The sequence below is a fragment of the Rhamphochromis longiceps genome, linkage group LG4, assembly GCF_057381845.1.
Source record: "Rhamphochromis longiceps isolate RC_006_pf linkage group LG4, R_longiceps_female_GT1.1, whole genome shotgun sequence".
In the NCBI taxonomy this organism is placed as follows: Eukaryota; Metazoa; Chordata; class Actinopteri; order Cichliformes; family Cichlidae; genus Rhamphochromis; species Rhamphochromis longiceps.
The window spans coordinates 21961136-21986987 of NC_140560.1; the positions used below are offsets into that span (position 1 = coordinate 21961136).

General features: G+C 41.1%; 1 protein-coding gene across 4 annotated transcripts; it reads right to left on the reverse strand.

Moving 5' to 3' along the window:
• Positions 1–146: 146 nt before the first annotated feature.
• On the reverse strand, positions 147–25055 carry arhgap17b (Rho GTPase activating protein 17b). Of its 4 annotated transcripts, none has more exons than XM_085403803.1 (20): positions 24673–25055; positions 20132–20171; positions 11863–11967; positions 10947–11023; positions 10606–10717; positions 10241–10317; positions 10013–10115; positions 9714–9782; positions 9484–9565; positions 8611–8738; positions 7920–8031; positions 7753–7834; positions 7554–7634; positions 6015–6128; positions 5799–5890; positions 4685–4820; positions 3552–3839; positions 2809–2933; positions 2349–2732; positions 147–768 (listed from the first exon to the last, which is right to left on the reverse strand). In XM_085403803.1, the coding sequence occupies exons 1-20, from the start codon at positions 24723–24725 to the stop codon at positions 596–598; spliced, it is 2433 nt and encodes an 810-aa protein (XP_085259929.1). In that variant the 5' UTR covers positions 24726–25055; the 3' UTR covers positions 147–595. The 4 variants fall into 4 exon arrangements, with proteins under 4 accessions (XP_085259929.1, XP_085259926.1, XP_085259927.1 ...); XM_085403801.1 differs by lacking the exon at positions 3552–3839 and adding an exon at positions 1300–1351 and having other exon boundaries at positions 629–768; positions 24673–25054; XM_085403802.1 differs by lacking the exon at positions 3552–3839 and adding an exon at positions 1306–1351 and having other exon boundaries at positions 633–768; positions 24673–25054.
• Between the last annotated feature and the right edge of the window lie 797 nt (positions 25056–25852).

Genomic DNA, 25852 nt, shown 5'->3' on the forward strand with positions numbered 1-25852 from the left:
GTCATTAGCAACCATAACAATGGCTCAACATTTGAACTCAGTTTGCTTTGACTAACAGTCATTTCCTTTGGTCCTTCATAGTATTGCTGTGGACATGAGGGAATTATTTACTCACTGAAAATTTTTCTTTATTTGGGTTTATGTGGTAAAACCAGATTCACATTTTAAAGAAGTGTTTGCATAATTGAAGATTTAATAGTAATAGTTTTAAAAAAATAAAAAGATTAACTTTACCAGCATTCTGAAGCCAGCTGCGATATTCAGCTGCGATATTGCTGAGGTTTTATGTTAAAGCCCCGCTAGCCTTGTTCCTCACAAGGCCCTGCAGTCCAATCAGAGAATACCCAAGCAGTATGTGGAGCAAACCGTTTAATGTGCAGTCTAATGTGGAAAGTGATAGCTGGACAGGGCCCTTGTGGTCTGAACGACTAACTTAAGATGAGGTTTCTGGTGTGAGTCAGTATAGCAGAGGAAAAGGCAGCCATTCGTTTCCAGCGACACTCCGACATCATGTGAGCGGTACTTGAAGAGCCGGAGTGATTTCATTTTGAGTTACCCCGTCTTATGTTTGATCATAAACAGTCAAGCCCAGACTTTAAAAAGCGGTGCTCTCTGTCTGGATGCTGGGGTCTGGGTTCAGGGCTGGGGGGGTGTTAGTGGTAGTAGTGGCGGTGGCAGGCTCTTGACCAGCAGAGCTTTCCCGTTCTTCGTCCTCAATCACCTCAGGAATGATGGCTCTTCCAATCCCCTTTAGAACCAGGCCTCCTTCTGGAAAGGATGTTGAAGGGAACCAATCAGCAAACAAATCAATAAACCAAACCATATATAGACACACAGTTTTAGACCGGGGAGCTCACACTCACACATACAAACACGCACACACAGCAAGACACCAAGGATTGCTCTCATAAATAAATCTATTCTAACCAGCACTACTTGAGTAACTCTTTTTAGTTGGTGTGGCAGTCATGAGAGTTTCCTTGGTGTGTTAATCTTTAAATGCAATGCAAATTATTTAAAAAAAATAAATAAATAAAAATCTGTTCACACACACACACACACACTCTCTCTCTCTCTCTCTCTCTCTCTCTCTCTGTGTGTGTTAGTAACCACAAATACAAAAAATTGCAAGCATGTTAGTGTTGTTGCAAAGCATAGCTAAAGCCTAGGACAAAAGCACCAAGCCTACATATAAATGTATATGTGCACGCCCACACACGCCACTTTTCTCTCCCCCAGACAGATGCACATGCAGTAGACACAGACCGAGGTTAATGCATCAGCCAATCAGATCCTTACCATTACCTGCCTTACAAAGCTCATCTTACAGGCAGGCCCGCAGCTCAGACATCTGCAATATTTACACATATGCCGTCATGCATCAGATCACCACAGCTCTTTTGTAAGTGTGTGAGCCAAAAATGAGACAGTGAAACCAAAAGCCACTGAGCTAAATATAGCACTGCTCCGAGAAGAAGCTGAAATCACTCAATAACAGAAGTGAATATAGTACCAGCAGACGGCCAGCAAGTGAGTGAGTTCAATAATGGGAATGTCTGCACAAAGAAAATCATTTGAACAAAACCCACACCAAAGAAAGCTTCTATTCTTCAGTAGATCTGGTAACTTCCTTCAAAAACTTGTCTGAATAAACAACAATTGCCTTTTATCTATATTGTTTTCAAAGGTGGAGTGTAACCATGGTGGAAGTGGTCAGATGTTAAGTTAAAATGATACTTCACCATTACTCGGAGGTCATTTTAGCAGATATACATTTCAATATTTGTACTGCACTGTAGTTTTACTTCCCACTTTCACACCATTATAATTCATGATCCCATTGAAATCCATTTTACAACTGCATTACAGTTATTTACATGATCATTTCAGATTAATGATTTATTATGTGGTTTATTATCTGGGGTCGCATCAAATTTATCACCGTACTGTTATTTAATTTGCATATTCTTCTGTACTCTTGTATTTTTTTCTTGGTAGCTCTTCGAATGCACGACCCTTAAGTAGAGTTTTTAAAGTTAACAAAAAATAAATTAATAAATTTAAAAAAATATATATAAAAAAAAAAAAATCACATCTTTGCAACCACTGCACTGCAAAAGTGGCCAAATCAACGATTACTCTGTTTAGAGGTTAAAGCTTTGTATGTACACATACAACTTATTTTAGCAATGTTTTTGTTGCAGTAGTTGATTTCTGCCACATTGTATTGCTGACACCATTTAAGTCGATGATGCAAACCTTTGTATTTGTATTTTAGTATAAAATATTTTTAGTATAGTATATTAATTTTATACAAAAAAAAGAAACTGAGACACAGACTGGTTTACCTGTTATGATCTTTGAGGCCGAGTTGCACATGCCATTGCCGCTGTCATTTGCTGCCGGTTGCGGAGGCGGTGGCATGCTGGGACGGGGTTTCGGTTTTGGAGCTGGCCTCGAGGGTCGAGGGAGAGATCCGGAGTGGAAGAGCGGCGGAGTGTCAGGAGGGGTGGGACTGCTAGGGGGAGAGTGCTCTGACTCTCCCTGGGCTTGTTGGGGTGTAGGCGGCTGTGGGGGTGGATGGCTCGGAGCTTGGATTAGGGCATCTTTGCTGTGGACACGACGGGGCGTGATGGGTGGGTGCTGCGGGGAACCGGGTGCTTGGGTGTTACTGAGCTGAGAGGCGAACGGGCTGGCCTGTTTGGGTGGGGCTGGGGCTTGCTTCTTGGTGCCTTCAGAGGAAAACGTACTTATTAAATCTCATTTGCTATATTAAACCACTAAAATAACAGATTTAGATTTCCTCACCTCTGCGGACCATGTGTGGACTAGGCCCTTTGGAGCTTCCCTGAGGGTGTGGGGTTCCTACAGCAAGATGGACCGCTGAACCATTCCTCTGCGGAGGCGGGGTGGACATGTGCTCACGGGCCGGGCTGTGAAAACACCACAGTTCCAATTATTAATCCATTTCCGTGTCATACACCCTTAACATTCAAGGATCAAGTGCGGCACCAGTGCTCATGCATAAAACCAACTGCACACCTTTCCATTCAAAGAATAATTATACTTGATTAGGTTATTACAGAAAGAATGACTCAAAAGGATCGATAAACGCACGAAGAAAGCACGGGATGCAAAAATCATGAAAGAAGTCCATTCAGCGGACGGAACAAGTGTTCAGTAATGAGACACATGCATAAAAACAAAGTCTTCAAAGCTTCAAAGTTGTTAAACCACCAAACAGACGAGCAGACAGGAAGGAAAGACAGCTTCTCTTTATAAACAGAAACCGAGAGTTCTGTTGATCATCACAAACAGAGGGCAGGGGGAAAGTTGTGCAAAGCATAACAGTGTTTTTCATTTATTTACATTATTAATTAATGAAGCAGATTTAATACTTGCAGACATTATAGACATTTTTATGCTCATGATTTTTTTGTGACGTCCAGTAAATCAAATTAATCAAATACATGGCAAACAAAGGGTGGCGAGCTCCGGATCGGATGATTGGCTGCAGTGGAGTACCGGTGCTACCTCAGCTCACTCCTTACCTGCTCTCCTCTGTGCTGAGCTGGGTTACAACCTGATGTTGCACTGTGGCTACCTGGACCCCACCAACCAGACCACCACCACCACCACCACCACCACTGCCAGCAACACTCAAGCCAGGCTGCTCAGCCTCTGAAGGAGGAGGAGGAGGATGGGGTTCGAGCTGTGTAGGAGTCCCGGCTTCCAGAGGGGGTAATGGGGGTTGGAAGGTGGGTGAGGTTAGTGGTGACTGCTTTCTATTTAAGACGCTGGTTCTGCGAGGAGCGGGCTCCGGCTGTTTGTTAACAGGGCTAGGGAGGGGGGGAGAGGGGAGAGTGTTCAGGAGGGCAAACCACAGGCCATCAGACAAGAGTGAAGGAGCAAGAGACTCAGAGACAGAAGTAAACAAAAACGACAAACAAAAACAAAAACCCCCTCGAAAGAACCCAGCGAGAGCAGTGAGAGATGTTGTGATGTCGAGACAGAAAGAGACGCCACTTCCTGAGTGGAATGAAACCGGTTCAGAAAGAAGAACCCAAAGAGGACATAAAACCACATGAGTGACCTTTAAAATAGAACAACTTTGAACTGCAACATTAATGCGGCGACAGGTGAAATAGAGGAAAAAAAAAAAAAAAAAAAAAAAGATGACAAAAATGCAAGCCCACGCAAAACATAAAACCAGCAACCTACAGTGCAACCTAAGCTTTAATTGGAAATTAAGGAGATAACACAAGAGTACACAACAGTAACACAAGAGAAATAAAAACTTGAGACATAAATGGATTCCCAAACATTATTAAAAAGGCTTTGTGTTTCATAAATGTTATGGTCATGTTACGGACGAATCTCAGCAAAATATAACTGATTAGCTTAAAACACAACAAATGTAGTGCACAAATCACACAAAGCATCATTTCCCTTATTTCACTTATTAGTAACTGGATTCGTGGGATCTACGTTAGACTGCGGCACAGCCTTGAAGTCTGGACTGGGCAGATCTTCAGTGGGCGTTTCAGTGACCGTGATGGACTCGTTGGCCACGACATAAAGGGCCGACACCGCTGGGCCCCTCGACTCCTGCCTGCTCAGTGTCTTGGGACGGGACGGCAGGGTGAGGGGCAGGCTGAGGCTGAGGTTGGGACGAGACAGGTACCTGTCTTTACGAGGGGTGTGACTGTCCCCGTCCTGCCCCATGCTGCCGGGGCGTTTCCTGTCCAGGATAGGTTCGGGGTCCGGGGTGGGTGGATGGCTGGGCAAGGAGAACATGCCTGACACGTTGAAGTCCACCTCTGGAGGACAGAAGCAAATTAAGAAAATTAAAAATGACCTACAGCTTGCAAGAAGACTGTATACAAAAGATGCACAAAGCCTCTGTGACATCACTCACTGGCCACTTGGAGCCATGATATTTTCAAGAGACGGTAGAGTGTGCTATAATCAGCTGACTCTAGGAGACCGTACAGGTGTATAACTTATACACCTACCAGCTAATAAGTGCCAACCAACACACAAACAGAATACTACAATTTCCCTCACTGAAACTAGAGTAACACACAATAAGCCTTTTTTCTCCAGATAATTTAATTAAAAATACTCAAAACTAGAGTCAAAAGGTCCAGATTAGTCACTCAAGTTAGCAAAATTGAGGACTAGCAGATACCTACAGACTCTGCATCCTTTTCTTTAAGGCTCAGTAAAGTTATTTTAAAAATGCACCCTCTGCTCAGCTGTTACAGAGTAAATTCATTATAGAAACCACAACTGAATAATAGTTGTGGATTTCATCATCATAACAACTTAAAGCTGAGCTTTGATAGTGAACTGGGTAAAATTATCATCGCAAAATCAGCACAAGCATGCTAATTTTAGAATTTGGTTAACAATGTGCTCTGAGCTTCAGCCACATCCTACAGAGCCACTAGCATGGCTACAGACTCTTAGCCTTGCTGGCTAATGTGGAGAGAAACCGTTTCAGCTACTATTCATCAATTTAATGAGCTTCAACATTTTTCAAAGTACCCACTGTCAACCCACAGAGGATGAGCCTGCGCGTTAACATTGTTGCATGAAAACTAAGTGCTGGCAAACTCCACAAATCAACAATGGAAATTTATGCAAATGTTATCTTTTGCAGCAGCACTCAACGGACGCATTACCACACGCTGCAAAGGTTCAGGTAGATTATATCATCGAGAATAAGCACGCCAAACAGCAGACAACAGACAGAGAGAAGGAGAATTATTGCAAATACAACAACAGTGTTTCACCTTCAGGGAAGAACCAGTCAGCGTGTTGGATAATAGGCTCAATGATGGCAAGTACATGCACAGATGTAGCTGCTGCCATCTCTGCCAGCGTCCTGAGTACGAGCACAGAGACGGAGATAAGAACGGGAGGAAGGTCAGTCAGCCTAAGAGAACGACACGCTTTGCATTTCAGAATGATGACATAAAAGTGAGGTGAACCGTCCACGACATGCTCACCCTTCGGTCTTCGACCACAGCAGGTTAGGCCCCAGGACTATTGCGATGTTGCTGGGAGTCATTTTATTAACATCACTGTCCTGAGCCAGTTTAGCCAAGAACTTCACCAGATACCTGCAACGGAGACACAAACTGCCTTAAAAAACAAAAATATCTCCAAAATATTTTTCCCACCTTTAATCATACACTGTCCCCAACCTAGTGGGTTTCTGACTCCTCGAGAAAGTTACGGCCTTGCTGTGAATGTGGCCTGAGAGGCTCAACCAGTAAACTGGTTTACTAGAGCATCAAAGTAACATCTGGTACAGTGGTGAAATACACACCTATTTTTCCATCTACAGTGCTGTGCAAAAGTCTTGAGCCAACCCTCATTTCTAAGTATTTTGCTCTCAAGGAGCCAGATGTTCTTGTCATTTTTTAAATTAATGTTGCGATTTTTTCCACTCATTTTTTTGTTAAGCGTATTAAACCACTTAACTCTGACTCCTGAACCAGTCTGACATAGAAAAAAGGGGAAATAAAGAAGGTGTTTAACTCACAGAAACAACCACTTTTGTGTTTGCACCTAACAAAGAAGCTGTAACTGTAGAGCCAATTTGTTACCAGCAGCCTTTTGAAAAGGCAATTTATTCCCATTGTTTAACCAAAAAGATGATTCTCAAAGAGCTATTTACTTAAAAAAAAAATCCAGCAGAGTTTTTAGACCTGATGCAGCATCTGAGTGATGCATCTGTCCCATTCATTTGATTCACCTTCTGTCCATTAAAGTCTCATCAGAAATGGTCTCAGTGGAAGTGGGGTGGGTTTCAAGAAGCTTAAAGAAGGCAAACTGGAGGAATATGTGGAGGTATGCCAAATTATACAAGAAATTCACTTAAAAATCCACTGCAAAATCTGTTGTGGTTTGGGGCCCCGCATTTTAGCCTGTGGTGTTTGAGATCTTGCCAAAATTGAATTATGATTACAAAAAAAAAAAAAAAAAAAAAAAAGCACTGTCAGATTTGATCCAACATGCAATACCATCTGAAAAGTGCCCAAATGCCAACGGCTTCATTTTTCCGTATAACAATCATCTCAAACCTGCTGCCAATGCAGGAAAACCACACCTGGATAGAACAAACACAGTGTAACTATGGACTGATCTCTCCAGAGCCTGGACCTCAACACAGACATCATGTTGACAGAACAGAACAAAAGGCAGCCAGCATCAAAAGAAGAGCTTTGAATGTCCTTCAAGAAGTATTCCTGAAGACTACTTAATGGCAAAAAAAAGAACTCTCAGAGAGCACAGACTGAACTGTTCAAGAATAATGATGATATCTTTATCTTTTGCTAATTACAGCTCCAATTTTCCATTTTTCTGGCAATATATAAAGAAATGAGGGATGGCTCAAAATCTGGTGAATTCCTCACATGAATAAACATGTACAAAAAAGGTTACATTTAAAAAACAAACCAAAAAAAACAGCGTTATTTAAAAAAAAATAATAATAAGGCTGGCATAAATGATAGTAATTAAAAGAGAGTAATATAGAGTACCTGAAGTTGGCTTTGTGGGCCTTTGGCAAATGGTCACATGTCACCCACAAGGCCTGAAGTCTTTTGTCAGAGTCTAAGGTACTGAAACATTAACAACATTTACTGCAAACATACCTCACATGTATCTAAAGTTTATTAGTGCTGCACAAGTGTTTTACAGGACATTACAGGAGTCGTGTCTTTGTGTGCAGTGTCTTACTTGGAGGCCTGTATCCACTCATCATAAAGGCTAAATGTCATTAGAGGTTCAGGAAGTTCCCTGAGGTAGGACTTGAGAGCTCCTGTGTATCAAAAACAAAATATATGCCATGAGACAAAAACCTGGAGCTGATGTTTTTACTTTCTGTGGATTTGTAGAAGTAGTACCAGCCACGGCATGGGGATCAGAGTAGAAGCCCTCGAGCTGTGAGGTGGAGCAGTCCAGCGCTGCTTTCAACTTTTTCAATTTTGAAGCTCCAGCAGCAATTCTAAATAGACCCTGAAAAGAAAATAAGGGAGAGCAAGGTCACAGCAGTGCCTGGTTACAGGAGGCTGTTTCTCTCCTAAAATTAAAGAAGTGAGTCTGGGTTGGTAACACAAAAGAAGAAGTAATGCAATCGAGTACTGAATGTCTGCAAAAGTAAAGAGAAATGCTTTTGCTACCAACAGAGATGTGACTCTTTCAGGATGAGCACCAGACGGATGCACAGCAAGAAGAGGTTTGTTTCCATTTAGAAATGTCTTGAATCGTACTTCATGGGGAGTCTAGTGATACCGTTTCATTTCAAGAGTGCAACAGCGATCATACTAATGGGTAACAGATGCCTGTGTGCACACACACAGAGGTTTTATTCCCACAGGACAAAGACTGGCTAACCTCAAGTTGGCTGCAGATGTTTCCAGACTTTACATGCCATCATTTTTAAAACGCAGTCCACATGACCCACATGTCCTTCCAGTTCAAACACACAGGAGGTTTATGGGTACAAATTTAATCCAAATTCTGGTCAATTAACCCTCAACTTTGCCCTACTTTAGCAAAGTCTCCAATTTTCTTCTTCCATCTCTCCATCCGTACCTCCTCCTTCATGCCGGTCTCAAGCAGCATCATGACGCAGGCCTCAATCGGCAGAGCGATCTCACGGTTGGTCCTTTTCAGATGCTCCTCCAGCGCCGTGCCAAATGCCGGCTTCTCTATCCAGGAGTCTAGGTGAGACAAGCATCGGCAATGTTCTGCGTTGGCACTCGTTTCACTAACTGTCTGCAGTTAACTTCATGGCTTTCAACAATTTTTATATAGTTCTACAGCTGACAACAGAAATACCACATTCTTTATTTAGACTTTTAAATGAAGTCTTTGCAGGTATGTTTGTGTGATACGATTGCTCTTTTGTCATGTGCATGAAAACATGTAAAAAGCCAACTTGAAATCCAGTTATCCTGGCTTTCATCTGGATAAATCTGGGCCAAACAAATAAATCTATAATCAGATTACATCAGAAAGCTGATTCTAAGGTTCATATAAACACACTTAAAAAAACAACCCCAAAAAACCCTCTAATGTGACGATGTAATTGTAGTGAGTCGTTTTCACTATGTTGCAATAAGCAGTGCACTTCGCAAATGAGATAAAAGCTTCTTGTCATAAACAAATTCAACAGTTTGGGCCCCCCCCCCCCCCACACACACACACACACACACGTCGTCTGTGATATATACCAGCCAATAAGACAGAAAACCTGCAAAATTTATAACAGCACACCCTGCTAAGGGACCACAAAATAAACAATTATAATGTGAAGTCCTTTGTGAGAACTGTTAAGCAGGATGACAAGCCACTCTTTATTTCTCTAACCCTAAACCAGCAGATCAGCAACAAAAAGAAGAAGCAAAGTTTAAGTGTTTATGTTATTTACATGTTTAATAATATGTTTTGTGTCTTATTGTTCACCTTGCTGTGTCTGGATGGTGGGTATAACTACTTCCAGAGCTGCCAGAGACCTCCTGTGGTACTCTGCCTGGGTCTCTAATAACTGTTATACAGAAACACACACACAAAATCACATACACCAAATCTAATGTGAACATAGTACTTGGTTATCACACATCGCCTAGTAACTGTGTTACAGTGGAACGTTCCATATTTGCATTTCCATTACCAGTAAACTGAGGTGCACTCACCATCACATAATAGCGTGCATAGTCTCCCTCTTTAGAAGCAAAGTTGTACAAGTCTGCAGAGAGCTGGTCCTGCATGAAATGACAAAAGAATGACGTGTATGGTAAACAATGAGAAACTGTTCACGAAGACATGGATATGACAAAGCTATGAGCTTTAATTACTCGGTCCAAAAATGTGCATAGCATCAGTGTCCTGATTTAGTCCCCCTTATAAAGCCTTCTTTGTTCAGCCAGTTCATCAAATATGATCCTAACCTTATGCAGCAAGGCTCATGGGAAAGAGTCGACATGAAATCTACCTTGCATATTTCTACTTTATTGAGTGCCTCATCCATCTCGTCTTTGAGCGAGTCAACTTTAGCTGCCATGGCTGGATTGGTGGACTTGGTCGCCTGTAACCACCTGCAGAACAAAGGATTATTTAAGTAACCATGTTAGTGGAAACATTTGAAAGATTGGAGCCATACAAAGACTATTAATTAAAAAAAAAATTTTAAAAATTGTTATCAGGCTGTGTGGAAATGTACCGTGTTTTAGCAGAGTCATAATCGAGAACCAGCTTAGCAAGCTGCTTTCTCTGTTTCAGTATGTTGGGAATCTCTACCTGTGAGAGAAACAAGAGGAACCATGAGAACGACATGACTACACATGCACTGCAAAAGGTATAATGAGCACTTTTGAGCAATTTTCCTGTGAGAACCTTGTGTCAATTTTAAAGATACAGAATAGCAATGAACCCAAAACAGTGCTAAAGGCATCGTTGAATTTGGTACAAACACAAAGTTCAGCTTGATGTCTCTGCTGCTGGGTCTTTGTTTTTAAAATATAGCGCATGATTTTAAAGGGATTAAAAGGAAGAAGCCAATCAATGGTTGTATGCATGAGCTTTTACCTCTGCCAGCTGGTTGAGAGGATCCAGAATGTCTTTCTCCATCTGCATTTCATGCTGCAGCAGCTCAAAAGCCAACTTGCCCTCGGCTTCGCCACACACATCCATCATCTTGCTGTTCACGTGCACAGAGACATATATGCAAATATCCCAGTTATCACTACTTTTCCTCACAGCGAGTAAAACATATGTAAAGAGCTTCAGCTAGATCCCACATCCCATTTTTATTTAAATACTTTTACACTGATCTTGATAAACACTTACTTGTTCACCAATTTTTCCCATTTAAAGGTCATATTTTCAACTTAAACGATGCTGAAACTGGTCTTTCGATGGAAACTCACCCAATCATACTCTCTTCTCCAAGCTGACTGCCGCCCTCCTGCATGGTCTGGGACAGCCCGGTCAAGGGCAGCTTTTTCTACGAGAGAGAGAGAGAAAGAGAGAAGAGAGAGAGAGAGAGAGAGAGAGAGAGAGAGAGAGAGAGAGAGAGAGAGAGAGAGAGAGAGAGAGAGAGAGAGAGAGAGAGAGAGAGAGAGAGAGAGAGAGAGAGAGAAAGAAAGCAGCTCAGTCTACTTAATAACGTTCACTTCATTGACATGTTTTCTTTTCTGATTTGGATCAGACTCAAATTAGTTGCACAAACACCAAAATACCAAATACGTCATATATTTAACTTAAATATGAATTTGCGAAAAGGGGGATATAAAGGCAGGTCTTATAGCATCAAGGAAACATGTAGACAACCCCCTCCCCAATTCAGCTTAGCTTCAGCTCATTTTTTTTCTCCCCTTCATTATCTATACCCTGCCTGCTGTGGCTCTACCCAACAGTTTAAGGACAACTGATCCAACCACGTTGGCTTATCTGTTAATTTCACTTTGCCTGCAGGAGTGCCAAACACTGCACCATCAAGATGACTTAATTTAGAAAAGTAATCAAAGTATGACAACGTAACAGGGATTCCTTCAGAGTTGCGTCAGTTTTATTGGCCTTTGGGCTGGGTCTGCTAAATGGTGATAGTGAAGCTGGAAGGAGAGTCTCTGTCATATCTATGTGTTACATAAGAAAAACACATGATAGCAGGGCCCTAGTTCAGAATGGCTGTCACAGTGATTCATCCTAATTATGCTCTTGTAAATGAAGCCATATCCAAAGTGTGGCATGTTGCTAACATGATGGGATGAAAAAGTGAAAATGAAAAAGCTAAATGATGGAATGAATCTGACAGAGAAAAAAAAAAGAAAAGGTGCCTCTTACATGTCTCTTCTCTGTGTCTGTGCCCAGCTGACCTTGCAGACAGGAAACCAGCCTCTTGTGCGTGTTGTGAGACACCAAACGAACCAGCTCCAGCCGCCTCTCGATCTGTGGGCACACACAAAAAAAAGAAGAAAAAAAACAAAAAACAAAAGATAAAATGCAGTGTTATCAAATTAGAACAAGCAAAACAGGTCTACCGTGGAAGAGATCAGCTAACTGATTTAAACAAGGATGAAGGAAATAAGTGTAATGGACCGTTTAACCTTCCTGTTCAGCAGAAACAACACAGGTGAGGGCTACAAATCAAAATACAGATGCTGCACATGCACACATTCATCTCGCATATTTCCCACCCTACTAGTGTTTTTGAAATATGACGGCAGTTGTAGGTTGTTTGTCCAATTCTGTTACATGGCGTGCAGCTCTGACAGCCAGATGGAAGGAATCAGAGTCAAGAGCAAGTCTTTACCGACAACAGGAAGCGAGAGATGCTATCAAAGAAAGCAGATGCATCAGTCTAACTGCAGGCCTGAGCTACTGGTAATGGAGGGCATCAAGCACACTTTCCCAGTGGTTTTCGATGTCTTTGTTTCTCTTTCACTCACATTTCCATGACCCCCTATAGCATGCTATACGTTTTGTAGCTTGACAAAACAGTTTAATTTTAAGAGGCTTGAAGCCAGCAACAACAATTCCACATTCTGCCCTCGTTTGCTGTCTGCTCCCAACTGATTTGACTAATTTTCTCTACGGTGGCCCTGAGTGCACAGGACACAAGTGAGCCAAGAAAAACACAATCACCAAATACGACAGCATGTGCAACATTTGGATAAAAATGCTGAAAATTAAGACAACAGTGATCTGCAACTACAAAGAACATAGCAGGATAACCAACACATATTTACACTTTGAGTTGACAGTAATCTTGTATTTTATTGCTTCATTTTTCCAGCACCAGGGTGGGACTGTGGCCTTTGGTAACTGAGTCACCAAGAAAAAACTATCATGTCCCACAAATCAGGTTGAGAGTTCCTCTGTAGCCAGACACTTTATATCGATGGGCTGATGGAGACTGTGGTTTGTGGGTATCGAGGCTGTCAGGTCACTTGGTGAAGACCTTACAAAAAAAAAAATACACTTTTGAAGTTGTATTTGGGCGTGGCAAGACCCAAATATGATACGCTAGATTTTCTTATGCTGTATATTTTCTTATGCTGTATATTTTCTTGTGCCTTTTTCCTATTAGTATTTGGTTTTGGTCTTGTCAGCGTTACTGAGCGATGACCTCGAGTCTAAAAATGGGGCGGCCTGTGATCGAGTGTGAACCAGATGGGATGCAAATTAGCGCCTCCAAGTCTGTTGGTTCTCAGCTGGCAAAGGATAGAGTGATCGCTCCAAGTGGAGGAGTTTATTTATCTTGGGGTCTTGTTAAGACTTGTTCAGTTGCAGTGATACAGATGCCGTACCTGTCTGTTGTGGTGAAGAGAGAGTCCAAGCTGATTTATTGGTCGATCAATGTTCACACCTTCACCTATTGTCACATACTCTGGGAAATGACCAAGAATCTTACTTGATTGTGGATACAAGTGGCGGAAATGAGTTTCCACTGAAGGGTGGCCGGGCTCACTCCAACTTGCGAATTATATTTCTGCGCCAGATCTATGTCGAAACTTACACCACAACCAGAACCCCATTTTAGCCCTACGCCACAACCTTCTAAGTAACCTTATGTGCCCATCCCGAGAACTGTGACTACGCATCGGCTCGACACACTCCACAAAACACTTGGGTTGCGTGGAATGTTGCCGTGTGGGGATAAAAGGAGTTTTTTGTTACTACACAAGTTAGGACGCAAATTTCCCACAGAAGTCTAAATAAAGCTTTATAGATGAGGTGAGAAGTTCAGAGTAGAAAAGGAGACAGCTAAAGTAGTTCAGGCATCTGACCAGGATGTCTCCTGGGTGAGGTGTTCCAGGCATGTCCCACTGGGAAGAACCAGGACACAGCGGAGAGATTACATCTCTCGGTTGGCTTGGGAACGCCTTGGTATCCCCCGTGTAGAGGTTAGGACGTAAATCTCCCACAGACAAATACACATTTGCATTCAATACATTTTCTGGAAAATCTGCTTAGAAACTTGTAGTGGATACAATTTTATTATTACAGTTACTATTACAATTACTATTATTAGTGATTAACAAACATAAAAGGAGAACTTTACAAATCTTGGTATAGATAACTGGCCCAATAACTCTCTGTCAGACTGTCCTCAAATGCACCACCAGTGCAGAGTTTCAGGTACCTATAGTGACGTTGTGAGAATTACTGTGCTCTGCTGAGTTTTTAGTTCCTGACTCTTCCAGATGTGGGTTTGAAAAGTCTGCTAAAGATGGCAATTATAGAGAGAATTTACTCTGTAAATGATCAGCAGTTATGTGAAGTAAAAAAAAAAAAAAAATCTGCTGAAGCTTGCATAATCACCAACATGGTCTGCCATAAGTATCCACTTCCTCTTCCTGTTTCAGTATAAACATTTAACTGCAGCGCTAGATCTGAGAGCTGCTCATTTGCTGTCTGATCCCATCTTCTTCCTTCGTTTTCATCCTCCCAAATTCACTGATCTCCTTGCCCTGTTTGAGTCTCTCCCATACACTCGTACAGCTTTACTCCACCCTCCCTTTACTCTGCTCCTCCTTTCCTGCAGCTGTTGCAGCATGCCAAACCACATCTGGACTTGGCTTCCTTGCCTGGATCCAATTGATTCACTCACTATTCAGCTGATTCCAGTTCAATTGCATCCAGACTTCCAACACTTTTGGCCAGAAAGGAAGAAAAAGACCTGAGTGACTGCAAAGTGGGCGGTATTGTGGACTGAAAAGACTGGATAATCACAGTACTAGTGTTATTAGAGCATTTGGTTCTATTTATTGACTTCTTTTTTGTGAGAGCACACCAAAATAAACTGGGGACAGACTTCAAGATATTCTACAAGCTTGTCTATAAAATACTTTGTCATAAACTGCAAAGTGTTTTTTCACAAAAACCCCACAAACTTTTCTTTTGCTTGATCAGAACTAGAGATGGCAGAATACCACTTTTTTTTTATGTCCGATACCGATATGAATCCGATATAGTGTGTTTTTTAATCACTAAAACTGTGTTTTTTAATATCTTGCTGCTTTTTGTATAAGTTCATACTCAAGTTAAACAAAACCCCCAAAAAACACTAAAGCTATTCTGTTATACCTGTATGCAAAAAATACACTGCACCCAAAATATTTCATAGTTCAGCAATACTGATCAATCTAATAAACTTAAACCTACTCAATCCTTCCTATTCTGGTATTTTAAAGAGTAAGCAACCTAACCAATAGGGTTCTAAAACTCCTAGCAAAGAAAAAAATAAAATAAAATAATAATATAGGGAACCACCCACCCTCCACCTCATGTTGCTTAATTGACGTAATCAACTTTAATTTGATGCAGGTTGGGGGGAAAAATGCACAGAAATTAATTATTTTTCAAGAATAATTAAATAGATTCAATATCTTTCTTCAACAGAATTGCAGACTGCACAGATCGTACCTTCCCAAAGGATAAAGTACTATAGCTTACTAGGGTATATTAGACTTAATAGTTACTATATACAGTAATGGACTTCTATACATTTTACATCAGATTAAAACTTTGGGTGTAAGATTCGGCTAAACTTTGCTAGATCCGCCCCTGCACAGTTACCAGCCGTGAGCTACGTAGAAAAGGATCCTGCTGTAGAAAGTAATATTAAATAAATTCTAACAAGGTTATCAAGGTTAAACGTGCTGATGTTGTTAAGCCGCTGGTTTCCTTTTTCTGGCGCGAAGTGGGCAATAAACAAACAAGAGAGACGGACTCGCGACAGAAAAGCCGATCAGCTGATCATTGATCAGTTTCATGATTGAAGTAGCAGCAGGAGAGGGAGGGAGAAGAGGCACTCCTCCATATATCGGTTGTTAAGCTTAACGTGGGAATGCTTTACAAACATTCAGAGATGAACTTACACACTTGCTTTACTTCTCTCTGGGATAACTTCCTCGGAGATGAAATGCCGCATTGCTAGAGAGGCTACAAATACACACAGCCGCTCTATCACGTGACGCATACTGCTGCAACGTGCTACGGTTATGAGCCGAGTTATGCCATGTCGCAAGTTTTGTGAGGTGCTTTTTGATATTTAATGGATTGGATTACATTTTTTATTTCTCTCCGATATCCGATCCAGTAATTTACGTCAGTATCGGACCGATACCGATACGTAATATTGGATTGGTCCATCTCTAATCAGAACTGAGAGAATATGAGAGGAAGTTGCTAAGATTCCCTACAGCACAGAAAAGGCATCAAGGACAGCAGATATGGGATTTATTAATTCAGATATGATGGTGGTGGGTTGCAAATTGACTTACACAGTATATTGGAATTAAATGGAGGTTTCAGTAGCATGCCTAAGTCATCAAGTGGTAAAGTTGGAATTGTTGGAATTACAAAGGGGGACAAAGTGTTTTCATACAGCCCTCTGAAGTCTTTTTATAAATAAATGAGATGTGCATATCTAACTCTTTATAGTGGTAATACAGCAGAGACAAGCTATGTGCGGGCTGGAACCGTATTAAAATAATAAATGGTGTGGTAACAAAATCTAATAAGTTTGTCTCAGGGTTTAAACTTGTAGGATCATCAGGAAGAGCCACCATTAAGGAAACAGAGAGATTCCAAGTATAAGAGTTGGGAAAAAAAGAAAAAAAAAAGATAGGAACACTCCCTGATCATAGGCAGAAACAAGCCCACACACAGACAATTAACACAACAGAAATGAGCACTTCCACTCTCCAGTTACTTGCTGTCCAAAGGTTTACAGTCCTACAGTCTACTTGCCAACTTTTCCCCCCTAAACAGCAATGAAATCAGAATAGAGAGAGCTGACAACCTCTGACCTTCCATAACAAAACAAACAAAAAAAAAAAACATGGAACATTTAGTGAGTCACACAGGATGCAGTCATGTTTTCTGGATTGGACTGAATGGCTGGTTAACTGCCGGCTGGCAGGTGACGCTGTGGCTGACCTTGTTGGCAGGCCGGTTTACTATTCGACGGGCCGATGACTGAGCCGAATTGAGACTTTAATGCAAAAACAAAACAAAGTGTCATGTTTGACTGAAAGGAGTAGTCTCACAAGTTATGTGAGAAAAACGTGTCTGTCCTTTAAATGTGTCTGTAAGTAACTGGTTTTGTTTACATTAGACTGGAAATATGACAAAGTGGTAAGACAGTTTTCCTCCAGCATTTAGCTTGTGATGAAATAGTAAAGGAGTTGTTTAAAATTTAGTTTTTTTTTTTATCCCAAGATAAGACAACCGGCTGGAGAACTCTCTACAGAGACTCCTGAGTTTTGTTTTTCCTCACCAGCCGTTTCACTGGTAGCCACTTGCTTGTTACACATTATCAATTATCAGTCCATCATGCCCTCATATCAATTTGAGTACTTAGGCATGGGTCCAGCTCTAGCCTTGCTCACTAGTATGAGATCAGGCAGCAGAGATACAATCCAGTCTGACAGCCGCCTCAACTCCCCCTCTGAAGCAGGACGTGTCCAAACAAGATGAATGCCTTAGCCAATGCAAACAACTATGGAAAAATGGAAAAGACTAGAAGTCATATAGAGTCAAATTTCAATTTGAACTTCTCAGGGAAGGCAATTGTGGAAGAGTGTGGGGAGGGGGAAAGGAAAACTTATTCTCTCTCTGTTCATGTTTGGAAAGAGGGGAAAAAAATAAAACTTTTCCAGGCAGTGTGATTAAATTACAATGGCGATACTGATTCACTGCTATGTGAATCAGTAGTGCAGCAGCTACACACTGTATGGAGATGACTAAACAGGCAGCAAATCTGAAAACAGATTCTTTGCGTGTATACGAGGTCTTCGTTATTTGCAAAAAAGAACAGATTCTGACATGAGTTTTCCACTATGCTCGTCGTTTGCCAATTACATTCCTTACTGAGAGCCGGAGCTTAAGGAATTCCCAACGCAGCAGAAAGCTCCTGTCACTCTGTTATTTGATGTCTTTGCCAATCATGGTTTATCCATAACAAAAACACCATCTTCCATCATAAGTGAGTTCTATGAGTGCACAGGGCACCCTAGGTCGCAGGTTGATGATCAATCAGAAATGCGTCTTATGCACTACTTTGTGTGAATGGGGTTCAGCGGTCAGCTGCTATCATAGAACTATGACTTCCTTGACTGAATGGGGGTTGGTGAGTCTTTTCCCCCATCAAGCCTTCATCTTTACCTTCTTCCACAAAAGTTGCTTTCTTCCCTGAACATGATTTACTCCTCTCAGTTTGTCATATTTATTCACACCATTTTCCCAACAGTGATCTCACAGTTTCACTAGCCAGAGCTTCCCCATCCCCCTCCGCCACACAGCGCTACAGTGGACATCAAGTATAATTTCAAGATAACAGAGAATCGCCAGAGCTTGCCTTGAGTGGAAAACCATAAGGCGCTTCTGCTGTGCCAAACCCTTGAGCTGGCTAGGCAATGCTGAATGAAAGACTAGCCAGTAAAGTTTTAATGGCAGCAGTTATACTCCGAGATTGCATACAGATTTGGCATCAACAAGGCGCAAAGGCACGATTGCTTTAACAGAACTTTTGCGAGGAGCTTGTAAGTCTTCTGATAACTTCCGTATTTTACTCTACCAGAAAATTATATCTAAACAAGCCGGTTTTACATGCAGACATAAAATAAGCTATGGTTAGGCAGTGAACAGGACATCTTTCATAGGTGGCAGATACCCAGTCCCAGTGTAAACATATTTTATCGTGTGCTGTGGGCAAAACCTGAACTGTTATAGGGGTTCAACAATAAAGTCCAGTGAGGCCCTGGAGTTTACTGGACTAACAGATTTGAGGAAAATTAAATGTGAAGTCATATTAAGAAACTGCCTTCAGAATGACATTTATTCTTCATGGTATACGTTTAACTAGGGGCTGGAAACATTTCTGAGAGATTTTGTTCCATATTTACATGATAGCATCACACAGTTTTGTCACATGTAAATCAATGATGCGAATCTCCTGTTTCACCACATCCCAAAGGTGCTTTATTGAATTGAGATCTGGTGACTGCATAATTCATTGTCATGTATAAGAAACTAGATGATTTAAGCTTTAAGATAAGATAAGATAAGATAACCTTTATTAGTCCCACACGTGGGAAATTTGTTTTGTCACAGCAGGAAGTGGACAGTGACACAGCTATCCTGCTGTTATCCTGCTGGAAGCAGCCAACAGGACATGGATACGCTATGGTGTTACGCATATGGACATTACTAAGGGACTCAAAGCGTGCCAAGAAAATATCCTCCACACCATTACACCATCACCAGGAGCCTGAACTGTTAATACAAGGCAGGATGGATAGAGCCTCAGTTTCAGTTAGCTCATAGGAGGAGCGGCACACAAGTGTGGTTTGCTGCTGTAGCCCATTTGTTTCAAGGTTTGACGTTTTGTGTGTTGAGATGATTTTCTGCATAGCTTGGGCGTAATGAGTGGTTGAGTTAATGTTGCCTATGAAACATCATGCAGACAAATTCACTGCATTTAAGCACTGTTACATTTTTTCTAAATAAAGAAGGTTGCATTGACTTTCAGGTAGGCTTGGCAGCAAGGTTACTATAGTTACATATAACTAAACTAAAAATTTAAACTAGATGTGAAAACATGTTCATTTAGACTCTGGATGTTTACAGTACTATAGCACATTATGGATCAACACTAAAACTAATAAAAATTAAAGTAAAACTAAACATTTTCAAACTGATGAAAATGAAAACTAGAAAAAAAACTAATAAGAAAATACAAAACTATTATAACTCTGCTTGGTAGCCATTTAACTGATGGACTAAAAAAAAAAAAGCATTCAGTCGTGTCACATCCTGAAGGTGTTTTTGTACATGTGCATAAACTTGAGTTTGCTGAAATAAGCAGCTGCACCAGTATATAGGTCTCTTAAACCACAGATGTGAGAAAACTTTCTATGACATTTAGACTTTGTATTTATTATTCTTCTACCCGGTTACCACCATTAAAAACAGCATTGTTCACATTTGAGGATAAATGCTTATCACCTGCCCACCCCTCATTAGACTGCCAAATGGAATTTTTTAAAGATAATAAAAACTATTGGACGTAAAGTCCCTTTAAATAAGAGAAGATAAGATTTACCTGCAGGAGGTCATCGCTCAGGACCTCAGTTTTTTCAGCCCTGTGAAGAGAAACAAAGGCCAGTGGTCAAAGACTGAGGACATACAGAACACACCCGTGTCCTACAGCAATACAGGTGAGACACGAAAAGCTTGCACAAGAGAGTTATTATTGCATTTTACGACTATCCGGCATTGCCTTCATTTTTTCCTCAGGCTTCACTGTAGTAAAAACAGGTGTACCTCCTTCACGCAGTGTCATTGCAGGCATGTTAACCTGACTGGCCTGTTATCAGCTGAGCTTGGGTTTTTCCTCTCCTTTTTCTCCTGGTGGTTTTGGTGAAATATGAGACTAGTGATGCTGACATTATATGCACTTGTACTTATTTATGTATAGTGCATTTATTGCTTTTTGTGTACAGCTCTCTATTGCTAAATAAACTCTGGGACTCTACAGACCACCAAAGTTGAGCACAATCTCCAGCACAACCAGTCTGCAGTTTGCACTCTGTGCTGTATGCCTGCAGTAAGTGAACAGAATAAGCTGAAATCTACAATCAGTTGTTATAATGATATACTTATTTGCTACTATTGGTACCCCCAGGCAGTGGATGGCAGCCCCTCCCCGAGCCTGGTTCTGCTGGAGGTTTCTTCTAGTTAAAAGAGAGTTCTTCCTTCCCACTGTCACCAAGAGTTTGTTCATAGAAGGTTGTGTGATTGTAGGGTCTTTACGTTGCACTATAAAACCACCTTGACTGGATTGTTTTTGTAAATTAGCACTATACAAATTAAAACTGAACTGGATTTGTACAACCATGTTGAACATCGATGCATAAATGTAATGCTGATCCCCCTCCTGGTCTAAAAAACACACTTCCCCAGGTGTCATCTGCACCGTGTTTGTTATGGCAACACGTAAAGGTGTGCCTTTTTCTATGAAGTGAGGAGGAAGTTGCCAGGTGGCCTGTTGATTTCTGAAACACACCAAATACATGCTGAACTGTCGTAGAGTCTGTGGAAAATATTATGGCACAACAGCTCTCCCACATTTCTAGGAAATGCTGACAAAAAGCCAAACCCTTTAAACATCAGCAACTGTTCTTTAGCCATTTGATTTACATCTCGCTCAGCTGGTGAGATTGTCAAAGGAGTGATTGGTTTCCCCGTCAATAAATCCATCAACACATACACAGATGTTGTGTATTTATGCACAAATCTCTGAAGGCCTGTCCCCACCCTCTAACAGCACCAGCCAAGAAACACACAGTAGATTTACACCTTGCAGGGGATAAAATAATCCGCTCACATGCAAGAATTATTACCCAATACTGACGTGGGACACAAAAATAAGATTTTCACATTACACTCTCAAAATGCAGTACAAGCTTACCTCACTCATGCCTGAAATACTCTCACTGTTTAGCGAAACTGCTTGTGGTGGCTGTCTGCTGTCTCGAGCTCAGATCACAAATAAGACCAATTCACATTGGTAAAACTTTGCAAAGCATAAAATGAATAAGTAATTTTTTGAATGATTCTGAAGACAACTTTTACTCTGAGCTGCTAATTATGCTGTTCAGTACTCCATATGCAGTCTCTCAGATATTAGTGCGAGAGTCTGTGGAAGATTAAAATGTGAGGCATTACAGTGGATCACAGCAGAAGAGTCCTGAGTTCAAACCCGAGTAAGCCCTTCTTGTGAGAAGTTTGCACGTTCTCCCTGTGCTTGTGTAGGAAGATTAGTCTATGGTAATGCCCAGGACCGTCTTGCAAAGCAGTGACTCTAGAATGAAGCTGTGTGAGTGAATGTGCTCAATAAGACCAGAAAAAGTACCTGATATATGCCTCTCCATTTTCCATTTAATTAAATATCTCTAGGGTCTGGATGATGGGACACACCTCAAGGTGTACTTGTCAAAGCATCCTAATGAGGACCAGTCTGAGATTTAAAACCAATGCAGTCAGGACATTTTGAAAAAGTGGGGACCTTTTGGTTAGTCCTTACATCTCATCTCTTTAAAGGCCTGCTTGAGGGTGAAGAACTGGTTTTAATGTTATATTTATGTTACGATTAGCGTGAGGGTCAGTCAGTGTCTTCACAAAGATATTTACGCAAATGTGTGCATTTTTCTTGCCAATTTATTCCACATAGTCAGCATCAGATGTCCTAGCTACAAAATGGTTTTACCCAAACAAAGAAGAAACTGATTTAAAATAGAATATAGACAAATGGATACAAGTCAGTGACTCCAATGTATTAAGTAAACAGAAACTGAAAACAAGCCATTTATTAACATAATGCAGCTAGAATACCTCCACATGGATCCATATGACGTCATTAAACATTAGGCTTTACAGGCTTGTCTCTGAAGGAAAAAGCTGCATGAGCAATCTTTAGATTCCTATCAACACGGAATTAGAATCGATTGAACTGGAGTGGAGTGCAGCTTGGCTCTAGCCAGAAGCTACTGTTCTTAAAAAAACCGACAGCTGGAGCCGGACCTTGGAGAAAAAAAAAAAAAAAAAAAAAGAAAGGTGAAGGACAACTGTAACTGTAAAACATGCACCTGTAGGAAAACTGACCAAAACAAACACACAAAATCTTAAAAGCTGCTCGCAAAGATGGATCATATCATGTTTCACTGACTCAGTTTTGGTAAAGGACACTGTGTAAGCATGTCCTATAAAAACACGCTACCCTGCCATCTTCTACCGCAATGCAACTACATCTAAATTGAATCGCTTCCTCTTATTATTCACATGCAAATGAAATCTGGCTTCCTCTTTTATAAAAAACGACTTTGTGGCTGCATGGCGGCCCGAACCCTGCCATGCCTCTGCTGTCAACAGCTACATAAATGCTTACTCCACAAAAACTAAAAACCTGTGTGTGTGTGTGTGTGTGTGTGTGTGTGTGTGTGTGTGTGTGTGTGTGTGTCCAGCCTTTCCTGGGCCAAACAGAAAACCACAAATCATCACAAACTCTCACGCGGGTGGACACAGATTTACTGGTTTATGATCTAGATCTTCACAGCCAGCTTAATTTCAATTCTGTCAAATTGTATTTGGAGCATTTATTAGCAGGAAAACCTTTTTTTGTTTTACCCCCGAGCTCGAGACAGAGATCTAATCTAGACCTTTATAACTTCACTTGATGGATTATGATGTGTGATCATGTGTAGCATAAAGATTGGGGGGGGGGGGGGGGGGGGTGTAACATTTAACCTTAATTTAACTTGAGTGCTTTCTGTGATTTTTTTTTTTTTTGTTTATTTTCTAGCTCCCACCCACTCTTACTTAAGCTGTGGTATTAATGGCACCCGAGGATTTCTTGCATGTTAAACTCGCCCAGCAGTAATCCAGAGTGGGTGTGGGCAAGCAAACTATTTTGCCTTTCAGTATGCAAGCTGTCATCCTGCCTTCTCAGTTGAGTTTTACTGCTCTTACACAACAACATGTGGAGTCATGTATGCAAGGAATCCAAGGCCAGCACCTGCAGGGTATCACTTGGAAACTAATCGACAGCAGTCTGGTTAATTAATACAGCAACAAATGGAGACACTGAATCAGAGACGCAGGAAGAAGGATGGTATACGTAGTTTGCCCTATCAACACCCATCAGGTAACATGCGTGTGAGCACATCCTACCCTGTAACTGAACATATACCTGCACATGTGAGTACATAGTGCAGTAAAAGGTGGGGTCATTCTTGGGTCCACAGAAGGGCAAGGGGGACTGTTGACAGACTTAATTAAATAGGTGTTGATGACAAAAGTGAATTCAGAATCGAGGCCTCCTTCAAGTACACTAAAAGAGTGCAATATAGAGAGCAAATAGAAATATTTGTATTTATCTATTTAGCATATATTTAAGTCTCTCCATCCCTTACAGTGATGCCTCTTTATTAATATTTGCCACTGTTGTTTTATTGTTTGCGGTTTGTATGTTTTGATAGTATCACATGCATCCTAAGCAGGGCTTCTCTATTTAAAGAAAGACATACTTTCATTGCCTCCATTTGAGCCATTAATTTATTAAAGGCAATAGCTGTGATAGTACATGAACTGTTACAGCAGATTAGATGAGAGCAGTTTGTTCTCATCTAAAATTGGTTTTATGTTCAATAGATTATACAATCTAAAAGAACATTTGATTATAAGGTTATTAATAAGGATTTTAAAAAAATCTGTTGTAGCCATTTATCCATTGAATCCACTTACTTAATGCTAGTAAATTTAAATGTTTTCCCAAAGTTACAGCCACATACTTTTAAACCAAATCTGGAAAATCTACTTTTCAAACTTCTTGTATTTTTTGAAACAAACAAACAAAACATTGTTCTGGTATCTGGACAAGCTTTGTGTGCTTCTGACACAATTTCACTGCAATCTAAACCTTTAGAAATTCTCCAGATTTTTTTAATCACACAAAATCGTGGTCAGCCCCTCCGACACCGCCCACAATAAAAATCAGCCAGATGACAACAGGGAGACATAAATTAGAAGCGCTGGCCTAACACAATAATGTATGACATCACGTTGCAACAATGTTATGTAGCCTACCTTCCAACAGTCTGGTTGGCAAGTTGCTTCATACGATTAAATTGCTTCTTCATGTTGCAAGTCTCGTGAGCTTCTTCCTACAAGTCCGTAAAAAGTTTGCGGCACCAACGAACGCTGTCGATCATCCACCAAAAAAAAAAAGAAAAAAAAGTTGCGCTACGTCGCAGCCATTGTGCTACCAAGACCTGACTTCCGACCGCTTTTAGTCACAAAAACTGAACAGTTTTCCTGGTTGAACCCGGTGACATCGGCCGTTACCGTTAAGACGCGCAGGGAAGTGAGCAGAAACAGCGGCGGACGACCTTCAGGGTCCCCATTGCCAAGAATGTCAGCGCTCCTGTTAGACTGGCTGATTTCTCTACTACAGCTGTGATAGGAAGGAGGAAGTGCTTTTACTTCCCGCACTGGAAGCCGCATGGGCCCCGTGGTGACATGTGATACCTTAACATGAAAAAAAAAGACTTTGGTCATTGCAAAGTCACATGTTTTAACGTGGGGATGAATTCTTCAGAATAAATATCAGAGTTTTAAATCGGGGGTGATTGTCAAGTAATGACAAATCAGAGAAACGTGACAGAAACTCATAAATGCAGTAGTATGTATTGTAGTGTGGTGCCAAAATATATTTTTTTAAAAACGTGGTTGTGATGCACGTGAAAGCCATTAAGAATTAATTAACAATAGCAGAAAATTATACAACTTTAACCGCTGCTTCTGGATCAGTCCGGGTCACTGCTCACCCGGATTGTGACTAACTGTCTGATTTCAGATCAGTTCGTCACCAACCAGCACAGAGTTTTCCGGAGTGATCTGCCGCCACCTTGTGCCTGTCACGCAAAGGCTTTGTTCAGCAGTTCTTCACCGATCAGTTTCATTATTAGACTCATATGGGCACGACTGCCTGTCTGGGTGTTGGGGGATTAATGTGAATGAATGGTAGTCAAGGCGGTTGTAATTCTCCCAGGTATAACCTTGTTAAAGAGCTCATAACTCTCTTAGCACCACCCCACCTTGATTATATTAGAAGGGCTGTTGATGGTCATTCCTGCTTGAGGAGCAATCATTTTACGGGAACTGTAGACCCTGTTTGTCACAGCAATGACTGGTAGGGACTATATGATCCCAATAAATTACAGCAAGCACGCAATCATTCCTGTGTGCCCTGAGCTGAAAACTTGTC

What these genes read in the sequence shown, in the direction of transcription:
- arhgap17b (XM_085403803.1), bottom strand. Translation starts at nt 24,725, where the DNA reads ATGAAGAAGCAATTTAATCGTATGAAGCAACTTGCCAACCAGACTGTT. An exon ending in CAGACACAGAGAAGAGACAT is followed by an intron (nt 11,024 to 11,862) that starts GTAAGAGGCACC and finishes TCTCTCTCGTAG; the next exon opens with AAAAAGCTGCCCTTGACCGG. An exon ending in CTCAGCACAGAGGAGAGCAG is followed by an intron (nt 2,934 to 3,551) that starts GTAAGGAGTGAG and finishes GTGTTTTCACAG; the next exon opens with CCCGGCCCGTGAGCACATGT.